The 17060-nt window shown below is 40.0% G+C and overlaps 1 protein-coding gene across 1 annotated transcript in view; it reads left to right on the top strand.

Annotated features, from left to right (window-relative positions):
- Nucleotides 1-12373: 12373 nt before the first annotated feature.
- The window catches only part of LOC107791816 (TMV resistance protein N-like), a 32542-nt gene continuing 27855 nt past the window's right edge, over nt 12374-17060 (top strand). Inside the window, exons 1-2 of the mRNA XM_075230645.1 lie at nt 12374-12487; nt 16419-16887. Coding sequence (XP_075086746.1) covers nt 12445-12487; nt 16419-16887 — 512 coding nt within the window. The 5' untranslated portion in view covers nt 12374-12444. The remainder of the gene's footprint in view (nt 12488-16418; nt 16888-17060) is intronic.

The raw sequence follows: 17060 nt of genomic DNA, 5'->3' as shown, positions 1-17060 counted from the left end.
CTCGTAGTCTCAAAAGTAAATGTACAGGGAGAACTCCCGAGGAACCGTCTCGGAGTCTCAAAAGTAAGGAAGAACTCCCGAGGAACCGCCACGTAGTCTCAAAAGTAAATGTACAGTGAGAACTCCTGAGGAACCGCCTTGTAGTCTCAAAAGTAAACACACAGCTCAAACAGATAAATACAATAGTTAACAGCAAGATTTCTACAGTTATACTGACAAAGAATAAGGAAAAGCAGGAAAATCAACTAGGCATCATGCTTCACTGAGTTCAAATAAGCAGCTAAAGCATGTAGACATGTGATATTAGACTAAACAGGATAACTACACATATTGAAATAGCTCAATTAAGAATGAAAACAGACTAATACTCATTTAAACGGTATAACTCAAATTAAAGGAAAAACAGGTTAATATGCAGTAAAATAAATCGGCGGGTTTTACAACAAATAGCCCGTGTACGCACTCGTCACCTCACGTATACGGCGCTCACATATCACAACAGTACCAAATCCTAAGGGGATTTCCCTCACACAAGGTTAGGCAAGCCACTTACCTCGAACCAAGCTCAATCAATCGGTAATAATGTTTTTTCACGAATATCCGACTCCGAATGGCCCAAATCTAGCCAGAATCAATTACATACTATAAATACAACTATAATAAACTAATCTAATTAATGAAATCAAAGCTAAAGCAAGAAATTAGAAAATCGCCCCAAAAAACCTCCCCGGGCCCATGTCTCGGAATCGGGTAAAAGTCATAAAATATGAACACACATTCGCTCACGAGCCCAGTTATGTAATTTGTTTTGGAATCCGACCTCAATTTGAGGTCTAAATCCCCATTTAACAAAAATCCCTAATTCTACCCAAAACCCCAATTTCCACCATGAAAACACAAGATTTAAGAAAACTCATGAACTTCTAATTTCACAACCGGACGTCCGAATCACTTCAGACCAACTCCGTTTCTCACCAAATTTGACAAACAAGTCATAAATATAGTTTTGGACCTATACCAGGTTCCGGAACCAAAATACGGACCCGATATCCAAAAGGTCAAATATTTCAAAGTCATTAAGCATTTAACTTTCAAATTTCAACAAAGTGCGATAACTCGAGCTAGGGACTTCCGAATTCGATTGCGGGCATACGCCCAAATCCCAAATCACGATACGGACCCACCGGAACCGTCAAAACACCCGGACTATGCATGTAAATCGAGGAAAGCTAAAATGAAGTATTTAAGTCTTCAAAGAGCAGAATTAGGTTCTAAAACATAAGATGACATGTCGGGTCATCACATTCTCCACCTCTAAAACAATCGTTCGTCCTCGAACGGACATAGAAAAGTACATGGGCTGGTGAAAAGGTGGGGATATCCACTCCGCATGTCCGACTCGGACTCCCAAGTAGCTGCCTCGATGGGCTGACCTCTCCACTGTAATAGAACTGAAGGATAACTCTTCGACCTCAACTGACGAACCTGCCGGGCTAGAATAGCCACCGGCTCCTCCTCGTAAGTCAAATCCTTGTCCAACTGGATAGAGCTGAAATCTAACACGTGAGACGGATCGTCGTGATACTTTCGGAGCATCAAAATATGGAATACTGGATGAACTCCTACTAGGCTGGGAGGCAAGGCAAGCTCATAAGCAACCTCCCCAATATGTCGCAACACCTCAAATGGGCCGATAAACCTTAGGCTCAGCTTGCCCTTCTTTCCGAACCTCATCACACCCTTCAAAGGTGACACCCGGAGCAAGACCCGTTCCCCAACCATGAATGCAACATCGCGAACCTTCCGATCCGCATAACTCTTCTGTTTGGACTGGGCTATGTGAAGTTGATCCTGAATCACCTTAACCTTTTCCAAAGCATCTTGAACCAAGTATGTACCCAATAATCTAGCCTCGCCCGGCACCAACCCACTGGAGAACGACACCGCCTACCGTACAGAGCCTCATATGGTGCCATCTGGATGCTCGACTAATAACTGTTATTGTAGGCAAACTCCGCAAGTGGCAAGAACTGATCCCAAGAACCTCCAAAATCTATCACACACGCATGGAGAATATCCTCTAATATCTGAATAGTGCGCTCGGACTGTTCGTTCGTGTGAGGGTGAAATGCTGTGCTCAGCTCCACTCGAGTACCCAACTCATGTTGTATGGCCTTCTAGAACCGCGATGTAAGTTGCGTACCCTGGTCAGAGATGATAGATACCGGTACGCCATGAAGCCTGACGATCTCGCGGATATAAATTCGAGCCAGCTACTCAGAAGAATAGGTAGCCATCACAGGAATGAAATGAGCTGACTTGGTCAGCCTATCTACAATCACCCAAATTGCATCAGACTTCCGCTGAGTCTGTGGAAGCCCAACAACAAAATCCATAGTGATCCGGTCCCATTTCCACTCCGGAATCTCTAACTTCTTAAGAAACCCACCTGGTCATTGATGCTCATACTTCACCTGCTGGTAATTTAGACACCGATCTACATACTCTACTATGTCCTTCTTCATTCTCCTCCACCAATAATACTGCCTCAAGTCCTGGTACATATTTGCGGCACCCGGATGAATGGAGTACCGCGAATTGTGAGCCTCCTGGAGGATCAACTCACGCAAACCATCTTCCTTAGGTAAACATAGCCTGCCCTGCATCCTCAATGCACCATCATCTCCTTAGCATCACCGTGATGAACCGTGTCCTTAAGGACAAGCAGATGGGGGTCATCATACTGACGCTCCCTGATATGATCATAAAGCGAAGACCGAGAGACTACACAAGCCAACACCCGACTCGGCTCGAAATATCCAATCTAATGAACTGGATGGATAAGGCCTGAACATCCAACGCCAATGGCCTCTCTGCTGCTGGTAGCTATGCTAAGCTCCCCAAACTCTCCGCCCGACGACTCAAAGCATCGGCCACCACATTGGCCTTCCCGGGATGGTACAAAATGGTGATATCATAATCCTTAAGCAGCTCCAACCACCTCCACTGACGCAATTTAAGATCCTTCTATTTGAACAGATGCTGCAAACTCTAGTGATCGGTGTAGATCTCACAAGGGACACCGTATAAATAGTGCCGCCAAATCTTCAAGGCATGAACAATAGTTGCTAACTCAAGGTCGTGGATAGTATAGTTCTTTTCATGCACCTTTAGTTGTCTGGACGCGTAGGCAAACACCCTACCGTCCTGCATCAACACCGCGCCGAGACCAATCCGCGATGCATCACAATATACAGTATAAGACCTCGAACTTGTAGGCAATACCAATACTGAAGCTGTAGTCAAAGTTGTCTTGAGCTTCTAAAAGCTCTCCTCACACTCCTCTGTCCACCTGAACGGAGTACCCTTCTGGGTCAGCCTGGTCATAGGTGATGCAATAGATGAGAATCCTTCTACAAAACGACGGTAATACCCCGCCAAACCAAGAAAACTCTGGATCTCTGTAGCTGATGACGGTCTAGGCAAACTCTGCACTACTTTCACCTTCTTCGGATCCACCTTGATCCCATCACTCGATACTACATGACCCAAGAATGCTACTGAGTCTAGCCAAAACTCGCACTTTAAAAATTTTGCATATAACTTCTTTTCTCTCAAGGTCTAAAGCACAGTCCTCAGGTGCTGATCATGATCCTCCCAAGTCTGGAAGTACACCAGAATGTCGTCAATAAACACAATGATGAATGAGACAAGATAGGGCCGGAACACACTGTGCATCAAGTGCATAAAAGCTGTTAGGGCATTGGTCAGTCCAAACGACATCACAAGGAACTCGTAGTGACCATACCGAGTCTTGAAAGTAGTCTTCGGGATATCGGGCTCCCGAATCTTCAACTGATGTCAAACACTCTGGCACCCTATAACTGATCAAATAGGTCATCAATACGAGGCAATGGATACCTGTTCTTCATTGTGACTTTGTTCAACTGGCAGTAATCAATACACATCCGCATAGAACTATCCTTCTTCTACAAAAATAAGACAGGAGCACCCCAAGGTGACACACTGGGTCGAATGAAGCCCTTATCAAGCAACTCCTGTAATTGACTTTCAATTCCTTCAATTCAGGAGGAGCCATACGATACGGAGGAATAGAGATGAGCTAAGTGCCCGGCAACAAATCAATGTCAAAATCAAAATATTTGTCGGGTGGCATGCCCGGAAGATCAGCTGGAAACACATCTGGAAAGTCCCTCGCTACTGGGACTGACTCAACTATAGGGGCATCAATACTGACATCTCTCACATAAGCTAGATACGTGTCACACCCCTTCTCAACCATTCGTTGAGCTTTAAGAAATGAAATAACTCTGCTAGGAGTATACTCTAAGGTACTTCTCCACTCTAATCATGGAAATCCTGGCATAGCCAGCGTCATAGTCTTAGCGTGACAATCAAGAATAGCATAGTGGGGTGACAACTAGTCCATGCCCAAGATAATATCAAAGTCTACTATACTGAGCAATAATAAATCGGCTCTGGTCTCAAAATCACTAAAAGCAATCAAACACGACTGATACATGTGGTTCACAACAAGAGAATCTCCTACAGGAGTAGACACATAAATAGGGAAACTCAAGGAATCACGAGATACGCCCAAATACGGGGCAAAATAAGAGGACACATAGGAATAAGTGGAGCCTGGATCAAATAAAACTGATGCATCTCTATGACAGACCGGAACAATACCTGTAATGACAGAGTCGGAAGCAACTGCCTCTGTACGAGCTGGAGGAGCATAATATCTGGCCTGGCCTCCCCCTCTAGGGCAACCTCGACCTCTATCTCGAGCTGGCTAAGCAGGTGGGGCAATAGCTGGTGCTATAATCATAGCATGAGGACCCGGTGGAGCACGCGGTGGCTGAGAAGTCTGTGGAGGTGCACCCCTTCTAAGTCTGTGGCAATCCCTCACCATATGGCGGGTGTCGCCACACTCAAAACAAGCTCTCGAAGAGCGTGGCTGCTGTGACTGGCTCGGGCCAGGTCTATTGGACTGACCACTAAAAGCACCCCGTGCAGGAGGCACACTAGACATTGGCGATGCATAATAAGGCTCCTGGGCCTAGAAGGGGACGGAATACCACTGGCAGCTGGAAGAGCTGAATGAACGGGGCGACTCACATAACCCCTACCATGGTGAACTGCAGCTGGGGAACGAGTACCACTGTAAGTGCCAGACTCTCGAGACCTCTTGGCCTCCTTCTCCTCTCTATCCCGAGTGAGCATTCCCTCCAATCTCCTAGCAATACTTATAACCCTCTCTCGAACTGTGGCAACCAAGGCTGGTGCATCTCGGGTCAAATCACTGAAACGAACTGCATACTCTGACACAGTCATAGCACCCTAGCGCAGCTGCTCAAACTCCACGTGCCATGCATCCCCGAGGCTCTGAGGGACATACTCTCTCAAAAACATGTCCGAAAATTGAGTCCATGTAAGTGAAGCTACCTTAGCCGGACTACACAACTCATAAGCACATGACCACTGATAGGCTGCTCCTTTAAGCTGGAATGTAGTAAAAGAAACCCCACTCGACTCCGCTACACCCATAGTACGGAGAATACAGTGACACTCCTCCAGAAAACCCTGGGCATACTCTGACGCCAATCCACTGAAGGTAGGAGGGTGGTACTTCTTGTACCTCTCAAGTCTGAGCTGCTCCGCCTCAAAACTATTGCCCCAACCTCGGGCTGAATTGAGCTACCAGCTACACTGGTATGATCTCTAGATCCTGGTCTACCTAAACTCGCTGCTCTGGGGGTACCGGCGATGAGAGTCTGTGCTCCTCCCCCGGCCTGAGATGTGGCAGGAGCAAGTGGAATCAATCCAGCCTAAGCTAAGGTGTTGAACATGCTAAGAAACTGGGCTAAAGTCTCCTGGAGGGCTGGTGCAACAACAGGTACCTCAGGTGCCTGCCCTCCAGCTAGATCTACTGGGGGCTCCTCTGTCGCAGCTCGCACGGGTGCTCTGGCTGCACCGCGTGGACATCCTCGGCCTCTACCCCAGCCCCGCCTCTCGCGACTCTAGCAGGGGCACGGGTGACTGGTCATCAGATCCGCCTGTACGTGTCCTCACCATCTGTGAGAGAATAGAATATAGAAGATTAGAATTTTTTATGTCAACAAATTTCGCACGACAAGGAATCAAAGAAGTATAATTTTTCCTAACAGTTCCATAGCCTCCCGAAGATAAGTACACACGTCTCTGTACCGATTCGCGAGCCTCTAATAAACAGTCTTGTGACTCACGACACCAGAACTGAGACACACCAGCAATATTTTCTAAGTCCAATCTACTCCGTAGCCTATCCGAAACTCACCCGAGCCCTCAGGGCTCTAAACCAATTATGCACACAGGTCTAAAAACATCATACGAACTTGCTCGCATGACCAAATCGCCAAAATAACACCTAGAACTATGAATTTAGCATCAAATCAAAGGAAATTTTCAAGAAAACTCATGAACTTCTAATTTCACAACCGGGCGTCTGAATCATGTCAAACCAACTCCGTTTCTCACCAAATTTGACAAACAAGTCATGAATATAGTATTGGACCTATACCAGGTTCCGAAACCAAAATACGGACCCAATATCCAAAAATTCAAACATTGGTCAAACATTTCAACTTTATTAAGCCTTTAACTTTCAAATTTTAACAAAGTGCGATAACTCGAGTTAGGCTTCCGAATTCGATTCCGGTCATACGCTCAAGTCCCAAATCACAATACGAACCCACCAGGACCGTCAAAACATGAATCCAGATCTATTTGCTCAAAACGTTGACCGAAGTCAACTCAAATGGATTTTAAGGAAACAATTTCATATTTTCTCAGTTTTTTTAACATAAAAGCTTTTCCGAAAAAGCACTCGGACTGCGCACGCAAAATCGAGGAAAGCTAGATGAGGTATTTAAGGTTTTAAAGCTCAGAATTAGGTTTTAAACATAAGATGACCTATCGGGTCATCACAAAACCTTATAGAACGGAGAGGAGTGATCGTAAATGGAGGAACCATATCCATCCCCAAAGCTCAATCTCAGAGCTGCCATTGCATGTGGGCAGGATATATTTTTCAAATCAAACTGACAACAAGAACATGTGTTCAAATCCAGATCAACTACTACATCCATGCCATACCCGACGACTCTAAACTGATTATTCTCTAATTAATGCGCCTAGAGCGCATTGCTGACAACCATATTATTCCTAATATTCTTTTCAGCAGAAGGAACAAAGAGGGTCAAAACATTTTTTATTTCATTACGCCGCTCCTAGAATTTTTCTGCAAACATTCGAATAATATGGTTGAATAGGCCAATGATCGGAAAGTCTCTTTGATCCTTAAGCAGTGCGTAAAGCGATTCTGCAATGTTTGTTGTCAACACGCTGTATTGATTTCCTGGAAAGAAGGCCCTCCTCCACTTTTGGAACTCAATTTCATTCGCGAAGCACTTATCTACTTCCCTGCTTTTATCACACAATTGCTAAAAATGGTCAAAGAATTTCTTAGTACTGTATCAATGTGCGGCAGAAAAAGAAATGCTTAGTAAAAATTCCACAATGAAACCTCTTGTGCATATTTTCAGCAATGTGACACATGCAAAACCCATGATGAGCGACAGTAAAAACTATTTTGAAGCCATTCACAATAGACAGATGCCGATCAGAGATAATGCACAATTCATCATTGTCGTCAACAATGTGCTGCAACTGTTCAAAAAAGTACGTCCAAGAATCATCGCACTCTTTATCGACTACACAGAACGTAATTGAAAAAATCTGATTCTCTGTATCTTGTGCCACAGTAGACAACAAACAGCCTTCATACCTGCCACTCAGAAATATCCCATCAACAACAATAACCTTTCTCATATGCACGAATACCTTAATAAAATCTCCAACAGATAAGAAAAAAATATCTAAACTCAATTTATCACCAACCTTCAAATCAACAATACTTCCTTCATTATAGGACAACATAAGATGGCGATAAGCTTCCAACAAAGAATACCCCTCTTCCTGAGTACCCCTGATCATAGCCTTAGCTATTTTACCTACCTTTCAACTCCTCTAATAAGTAAGATTTTGATTAAAATCTGCAAAAATAGCATCTTTCAGATCTGACGAGGATAGGCCTTTTCCATTAACATATTGTTACTAGTAATATGCACCCAAAGTCGTCGACGACGCGTTAGGATGATGGATTGATATGTGTTGTATCCCGCATGTGTGCCCACCATGATACTTGGTAATATAAAACCTATCAGAACTCTCATACTTTAAAGCGCGTAACTTTCACAGGCAACTCACATCTCGACATGCCACTGAAGTTAATTTACAGCTACTCTTCCTCATACGAAACGTAAAATGCATTTTCACAGAAGTAATCTCCAACTGTTTCATTAGATCCAATTTGTTATCAAAATATTTCCCAAGGAAAAAACATGTACCATCGGGGTGGCTGTGTTGTGTAGCTAACGAGTCCACCAAGCCTTCATCTCCAGTTGCCCGACTGGCAATATCTGGGAGCTCTTCCGCTCCATCTGCATCTTCGGGACCATACGAGTTCTTTTTATTATCACTAAAATCATGCAAGTCATCACTAAATCCACTAAAGTCATCTTTCACCATTCTTTCCTCCTCTACTTCTAAAATTGGTGGTTGTGTTGTTGTTGTTGTTGGTGGTGGTGGTGGTGGTGGTGCAGCTGCGGCATTTGAACCTTGATGAGACCTTTCAACAGGAACTTCAGCCCCCTCTTCAAACTCATTTTCAGCCACAAATATCTTCAAACAAGGCCTCATACCATCAATTGTAACATCAAGGATGTACGATTGCAAATCATTGTCATTCTTAATTAAGGAAGGAGGAATCTTGTCCCTCTTCGGTGCAGAGCTAAGAATATATATAATATTCAAATTCCTCTGGAACATATTAGTTTTCCACGTTTAATGATGAATTCGTCAAATGTACAATTGCTAGGTATACAGATAGGTAATGTAACCTTTGTATAGGAATTCCAATTCCAACCAGTTGGCCCCTCAACCCATTCACCAGAATATAGATAGCATATTAATATATAATCTCCCATCAGTCTATTATGAACCAATGGTCTATTTAAACAGTGGTCTATTGTATACTAGTGGTTGAGTACCGTGCAGAAAACAATTGCAGAAACCAAATTAACAATGACGAAGAAGATGAGATGAAAACACTTATCAGATGAATGAGGTACACAATATACCACCTGGAGTGAATTATCAATCCAATGTACCACCAATTTCTTCCCCAAATTCGACAAATCCGAAAAATCCCCAATTTATCGATTTCTTTAAAGTAAATGATAAATCAAAAGAATGAAGCTTTAAGAGGAATAGTAAAGAAGGGAGACGACCTCTGTGTGTTGAATGCAAGAAAAATAAGCTGCAATAGAGGAATCAGCCGTGGGAAATGGGGATTGGGGCAACAGATAAGGCGCGAAGCTGTGGGATTTTTTTTATTTTAAAAATCTGATAATATTATATTTATATAGGTTGAGGCCAAAGTATAATAAGTGAAACTTTAAGAATAAAGACTCAACTTACCCCTTCACTTTATAATCCCACTTAATCATTAATTAAGCATGAAAGTCAATTCTACAATAATTAAACCTGATAATTACTTTAAAAAGAGGTAACTACCCATATTTAGTTTAGGGATAATGCATAAAATCCTCCCCAACCTATGACCATATTACCAACTACACACCTTTTCTTTTCGGGGGTCTATTACCCCTTGAACTTATTTTTACCGAATTTATTTAATATTATATGCTCAATTAAACCCGAGCATGACCACACCTCTTCCAAGCGCATGAGGACTAAATTTAAATGGCATGTCTGCTATACAATCGCCACGTGTTAAGCCAAATAAGCCATAAAAAAGGGCCCCAAACATTAAACTCAGCTATTTTATTTGAACCCATTATTCTTATCACTCTTTCTAAACTTAAAGGGACTATCTGCCATTGTTGAAGAAATTTCTCTGGTGCAGCTGAAATTGAAGAGGTGAGTTTCAATCTATAGACTATAAATTACTAAGCTTTAGTCAATTCGATTTCATAAACTTTATTTTAGGGTTTGAAATTTCTTCCCCAATTTTTATATTTTGGGAATTAGGGTTATGAAATGGCAAATACCAACTTGAATAGATTTTGTATGGAGGATGAATACCCAATGCTCAATGTTGAAGTGCGATGCAAACATAGAATTTTGTTGCAAATGCAGACTTCTTAGTCGAAGTGTAATCCTGGACGAAGATTTTGGTCTTGCCCCTACTATGGTGTATGTGTTCATTTCTAATCCATCTATTGTGGTTGATTAACTTTTTGTATTGTCATTAAATTGATTCTAATTTATAAAATTTTCAGGCCAAGAGTTGCAAATATTTTCAATGAAGGGACAATGAAGTTGACGAAAGATCAAAGTTTATTCTTCCAAGATTGTTCGACAAAATTAAAGAGATGGAAGAAGATTTGGTGCATTATGACAGCCTTAAGATGCAGTTGGTTGAGCTTGAAAGTCTGAAAAATGCCAACATTAATTTGGCTGTAACTGACAATGAAAAAGAGAAGGGGGCAAAGGAGAAAAGGAAATGGAGTTTAATAGGAAGTTCATTTTGTGTATTGTGATTTGTCTTTATTGTTATGTGTTGATTACAGCCTAATCCAAGTTGGCAACTTGGAGAGTGATCAAATGAAGCTGCAATAGTATTTTTGCTGTAATAGCAAATGTTTTGTGTTGTGGCAATTATTTAGAAGTGTTCGTTTAAGGTTGTAATAACTATGTTTTGTTGTCATTGTGGTATGGAACTTCATTTTAGTATATGTTATGTGGAAGTTAATTGTGTATGAATTGCTCACTTGCTATGATCGATTCCCAGATTCTTTCAACTACTATATATAAGTCACATTGAGGTTTTGTATAAATGGCAGGACACCGCTGAATTTCATAGAAATATAGCTGCAATATTCCATAAATATCACCAAAATCAGTCAACAAAATATCAAATATACTAAGGCAGCATTTGAAAACTAATACATTATCGTTCTAAAAGGATAAAAACTACAAATTGCAGTCAACAAAAATAACCAAATGTCTGGCTTAGGATAAACAATATTTGCTTATAATCAACCAAAAACATCAAGTAATTGTTTGCTTGTAGATTGCAGTCAACAAAAATAACCAAATCTATTGGGGATGTGTAAAACTACTATTCTGGCTTAGATTGTTTGAACTACCAGTTTTTGTTTGAATTCTATGTTACCCTCTAATCTCTTGAAGCCTTCTTGTTATGATTGCTGGTTTTCCCTTCCATTTCAGTCCACTACTTGGTTTGAAACCAATGTCACTAGTTACATCAGCTGATCTTGTTATCATTGTTGGTCCAGTGGACTCTATTCTAGTACTTGTCGTGGATACTATTCTATACCTTACACCAAGTCTCTTTGTTATAGTACAAAAGATCATCAACTATGTTCTTACCAAGTATACTGAGTGCTTGTAGGTTTTTCTTGAATTCAGCCTTATATGTACTTCTAGCACACTTCCAAAACAACATCCTCCTCTGAATCTCTCTCCAATTCTTTGACCAATTTGCAAGGATGTGGCTGGCACACATCCTGTGCTCACAAGCTGGTATAATGTTGCGACCAAACACACTCACGCAAGTATACGTGGTCGTTAAGTAATAGAGTAGTGAATAACGTATCGTTCCCACGAAGACTTATGATTAACTTTTAACTAATTCAAACTCAAATAGCTTATCGATTCAAGCGATTTCTTATAAAATAGATAATTGTCTAATTTACTACCTAAAAACTATCAATTAATGAAATACTAGAAATCAACACAACACTTAAATAGTTTTAAATAACAATCAATGGGAGATAATATTCCAGGGTCACGGGTTAACTAACAATCATGTTGCATTCTTAGCTTAAAATAACTAATTGATTTATCTGGATTGTTGATTGAGAGGGTTGATATTACTCATAAGAATCTGTCGAGTCCTTACTCGCCTATTTAAGCTAACTTAATACCTATATGTCTATGGAGTTAAGATTAACAAGAATGCATTTACACTTCCTGTATTTCAACCGAGCAAGACAATTAGGTATATTTCTATCCTAATTGCGAATCCGTTCCCCGATGTCCTGGTTCAAGAACTTGCTCTATTTAATTCTATATGCAATCTAGAATTTTCACTTTCGAGTTCAACTCTAGATTCGTAGATAGTAATTCACTGTTAACTACTCAGTAAATTAATTAAAAATAGAATTAAATAAACAACCCAATATGATAAAATCTACTTTGTCAAATTAAACTTCAAACATCAACATTCATGTATCGCCCATGACCCTAGAATAATAGGGTTCTTAGCCACTCATGTTCATGCAATCATCAAATAATTCACAAGAGTGCATAAGAATCAATAAAAGAAGGAAAAATAAGAACTCAAGATGAATTCCGTGGTTCCCCAGCTTTGTCGTGGCTTTTTCCCTCTTCCCAATCTGTTAGATGCCCTAAAAGAGACGTCTTTGGCTTATATATTGCGTACAAAAGTCGTGGGCCAAAGTTCTCCTATTTCTAATCCAAATCAGCTTCAGGGATTGATGCTAAGGTGGATGCGTCGCATCCACCTCGTCCTCCACTTCTCAGCTTCGCATGCTAGGGTGGATGCTTCGCATCCACCCTTTATTCCTCCATCTCAGCTTTGCCCAGGTGCGGATGCTAAGGCGGAAGCTATGGGCCGACTTCACTGCTAAGGGTGCACGAAAAATGATTTTTTTCTAGATTGGATGCGACGCATCCAACCCCTCTTCCTCTAGCTAGAGCACCTTTTCTTCATATTTTTGCACTCCAAATACCCTAAATTATCACACACAACTTAATTAGTCATAAAACCAATAATTAAACCATGTTGGGCATTTTAAAGATCAAATAGCATCAAAAAGCGGTTAAAATATGGGTAAAGTAATATCAACACATATCGAAATATGCCCAATATCATATAATATCTTGAATTGCTGCTAGAAGTCCTTACAGAAAAAGAAATTGGTTAGTAATCAAACATGAAAACACAAAAAAGAATATCAAAAAGGCTGGAATGATATACCTTTTGCATGTCTGTAATCAAGGTGAAACCCCTGCCATCTCCTAATCCCAAATCATCTTTAAGCAAAGACACAAACCATGTCCAGTTATTTTTGTTCTCATAATCACTACTGCCCAAGCAAGTAGAAGCATTTGGTTGTTGGCATCCTTAGCTACAGTAACTAATAACTGCCCTATACTAACTCCCTTCAAGAAACAACCATCTAAACTTATGCATTTCCTGCACCCCATGAATGCATTCTTCAATGCACCAAAACAGATGTGGAAACTTTGAAATACTGCATTACCAGATTCATCAGCTTCACCAAGTTTCACCACGCATGTACTCTCAGGATTGGTCCTTAACAATTCATCTATGTAATCAAGAATTCTTCCAAACTCAAGAATATGGTCACCTATAATTTCTGTCAATACTTTGGCTCTTGCTCTCCTAATTGTGGTCTTGCCAACATGCACTTTATATTTCTTCCTAATTAACTCTTGTAACTTGAACACTCTTATATTTGGTTGTTAAACTATTTTATCTTTAAACACTTTAGCCAGGTATTTAGAATTGCACAGGTAATTTCTGGTGGCCCTATTACACTTGTGAACTGGATTATAAGTCCTAAATACAAAATTATTACTTGAAGTGTCAAGGCTTTCATACAACAACCATGAATAACTATCCTTACACCTCACCCTGACTCTTGTTGGCTCATTCACATACCCAGCTGCCACACAACTTGTTTAGCTGTGGGATCATAAACCACCTTCTTGGTAGAAGAATATTTTCTTCTTAGTAGATTTACCCTAACTTCTTCCCCATCTTCAACCCAATATTCATCTTAATCTATTTCAAAGCTACAAGCATCGGAACTTGGGTAATATGGTTTATCACTCCCTATCCTACCTTCTATACTTTTTTACCTGTTTCAGTTTCATCAAACCCCAAATCTGATCCAGTTGCACCGCATGGAACATTATCAGGGTCAGCAAGAGCTCTTTCTTTTCTTTTTCTTCTATGGAAACACTTTCTCTCAACCCTAAATTCTATGAACTCTTCATGTATCATTGCCATAATCCTCTACATCATCAACAAAAAAATTACTGTCTTCATAACTTGAACTATATTCAATTGAGTTATCAGATTCCTCCTCAGTTGAGGATGAATTTGGATCTTGATCTGCTAGAGGAGCTGCTGGATCAGTAGGTGCAGGTGAAGTTGCTACTGCACCACTTAAAGCCTCCTCACCAACCCCAATATTTTGACTAGCATTTGCTTCAATGGTCCCATTCCCTTTATAAAAGGCTGAACGAGATTCCTCTACACCCATGTGCTGGACATATACTTCCAAAATAGCTCCATTTTACAAGAACTGTGCAATTCTTGAAAGCTCCATGTCATTGTTTATATTTTCTATAATGCCACAGTTAGGTGTCCTAACACTAAATGTGCAATTACTGTTGTACCTAATTCTTTAATATAGTCCATCAACTCAAAATAAGATATAGTATCCACATCAACATTCACATATTCAGTCATTACTCACCCACATGTCTTGGTTCCCCACTTTTAATCTCTAAGACCCCACCATGAAACAATCTCAAAGTCACAAATATAAACACACTCATACGTGAATGCAAATAAACAATAACAATAAATTCAGACAAATCCCCAACAATAAAATTATTGTGCCGAAAATAGGGCAACACTAAAAAACTATTTATTTACTTACAACCAAGAACACATCAGTGTAAACACGCAAAATCAAAACTTTAGTATTAAAATCGACATGCAAACCCCTCAAGTTTCAAAATCAAAATCTTATAATTTTGTACAATGACCGATTTTTTTACAAAACCCTAAACTACCAAAAATATCAATTAAAGACGGTAAAGAACTAACCTTTAGTCTTGGATTGTGACGAACAAATAGCTAATGGTTCTGCGCTGATCTTGATTGTAACACCACAATATCAAATTAAACCCTAGATTGTAATGCCCTACTGAAATTGAAGACGAAAATTGCATAAAAATAAAGATTACATACTTTTTTGCATTATATTAGAGCCGATTTTGCAATAGAATAAAGAAAAAATATGATTGGAGTGATTTTATGGAAGGAATCGAAGAGGTGAGATTTGAGAATTTGGTTTGGATCGTATTTTTGGTAGAGTATGAAAGGAAAGAATGAATGGGAGTCGGGTTAATTAATGAATGTGTTTAATTTAGTTTAAAATAAAAGGGATCCGATAAAATAAAAGGGAATTGGGTGAGACCCATTAGCCCTTGATGGGGTCGGATTTAATTGAGCATATAATGTTAAATAAATTTTAGTATAAATAAGTTGAGGCCGAAAAGAAAAGGTTTCTAGTTGATGATAATGGTATAGATTTCCCTTTATTATACATTGACTCGTTTTTACTCCGTTTAGCTACTTTTCTCTCCCTCCTTTTGTACTCCCTTCTTCCTTCTCATTTTCTGCAAATCCGCCATGGCAGCATATCGTTACACTGAATGATGAAATCCTTTAGCTAAAGAATAGTATTGTTCTGTTTCTTGTTCAGTCGGTCCCTTGCAATATTAAGGGTTTTCAAGGTCAGAATAATTAAAGGTTTGTTGGGCCGTGGAATTTTGGTGATGACTCGGCGGCTATGGAATCAAGGGCTCTCTATTGGATTTAACAGATGGTGGCTCTGTGGTTGACCAATGGAGGAAGGCAGCAGAGTTGAAGGTCATTAGAGTTGTTCTATATTCAGTGAAGTGGTGGTCGTTCGGCGGCTGTTTGACGGACTGGAGGTTACAGACGGTGAAATGGAGAAGATGGTTAAGCAAAAATGTGAGTTTTTTTAACCAAAAAAAGAAAAAAGATTATTATTGGGAAGGGGAAACACTTTTTTTTTCAATATCAGCATTTTGTGTTCAATAGATGCATTTTTTGATATTTATTAGTGTTCAATAGGTATTATTCCTAATTGAGGTGTCAAATTTTGATATATATGTTATATGAGTTGACTAGATCCAATAGCAATAAATCTGTGTCAACTGGAGTAGAACCCATCTTCATAGAAGCTTTCATATTTGAAATGGTACTTGTTTATTTCTTTTCTCCTGTATATGACTTTGTCTGAAATATCATCAATTGATCTCTTACCACAACTACAATCTATCCACACAACTCTTATTTTTTCTTTTCAACAAATTAACTAAATCCGTGGCATCATCTTCTTCTTCTTCTGATAAAGCTTCGCAGTTTCCTCGATGGAATTACGATGTATTTCTAAGTTTTAGAGGTGAAGACACCCGCAAAACATTTACAAGTCACTTGTACGAAGGTTTGAAAAACAGGGGAATATTCACCTTTCAAGATGGTAAAAGGCTAGAGCATGGCACATCGATCTCAGAAGAACTATGTAAAGCTATTGAAGAGTCTCAAGTTGCCATCATCATTTTCTCGAAGAATTATGCTTCATCCAGGTGGTGCTTGGATGAACTAGTGAAGATCATGGAATGCAACACTAATCAATTTGGACGACAAACCTTGGTAATACCAATCTTCTATGATGTGGATCCATCAGCAGTTCGATACCAAAAGGAGAGTTATGCTGAAGCCTTTGACAAACATGAGTCAAGGTGTAAAGTCGATGATGTTGAAGGAATGCGGAAGTTGCAAAGATGGAGGACTGCGCTAACTGCCGCAACAAATCTAAAAGGATATGACATCCGCCAAGGGTGAGTAAGAAAAACATTCCAATTGGTTCTTCAAGAGTTTGATTTATGTGCTTAATATTTTTATCATATTTATGCACACTAACAATATGAAATACTTACTAGTACTTGACTTTCTTACATTTAACTACAATTATTTTCTTATTATGTAGGATTGAATCAGAGAATATTGTGCA

This window comes from Nicotiana tabacum, chromosome 15 (assembly GCF_000715075.1).
Source record: "Nicotiana tabacum cultivar K326 chromosome 15, ASM71507v2, whole genome shotgun sequence".
Classification (NCBI taxonomy): Eukaryota; Viridiplantae; Streptophyta; class Magnoliopsida; order Solanales; family Solanaceae; genus Nicotiana; species Nicotiana tabacum.
The sequence above is the reverse complement of the archived record's forward strand: the minus strand, read 5'-3'. Positions and strand labels throughout refer to the sequence as shown.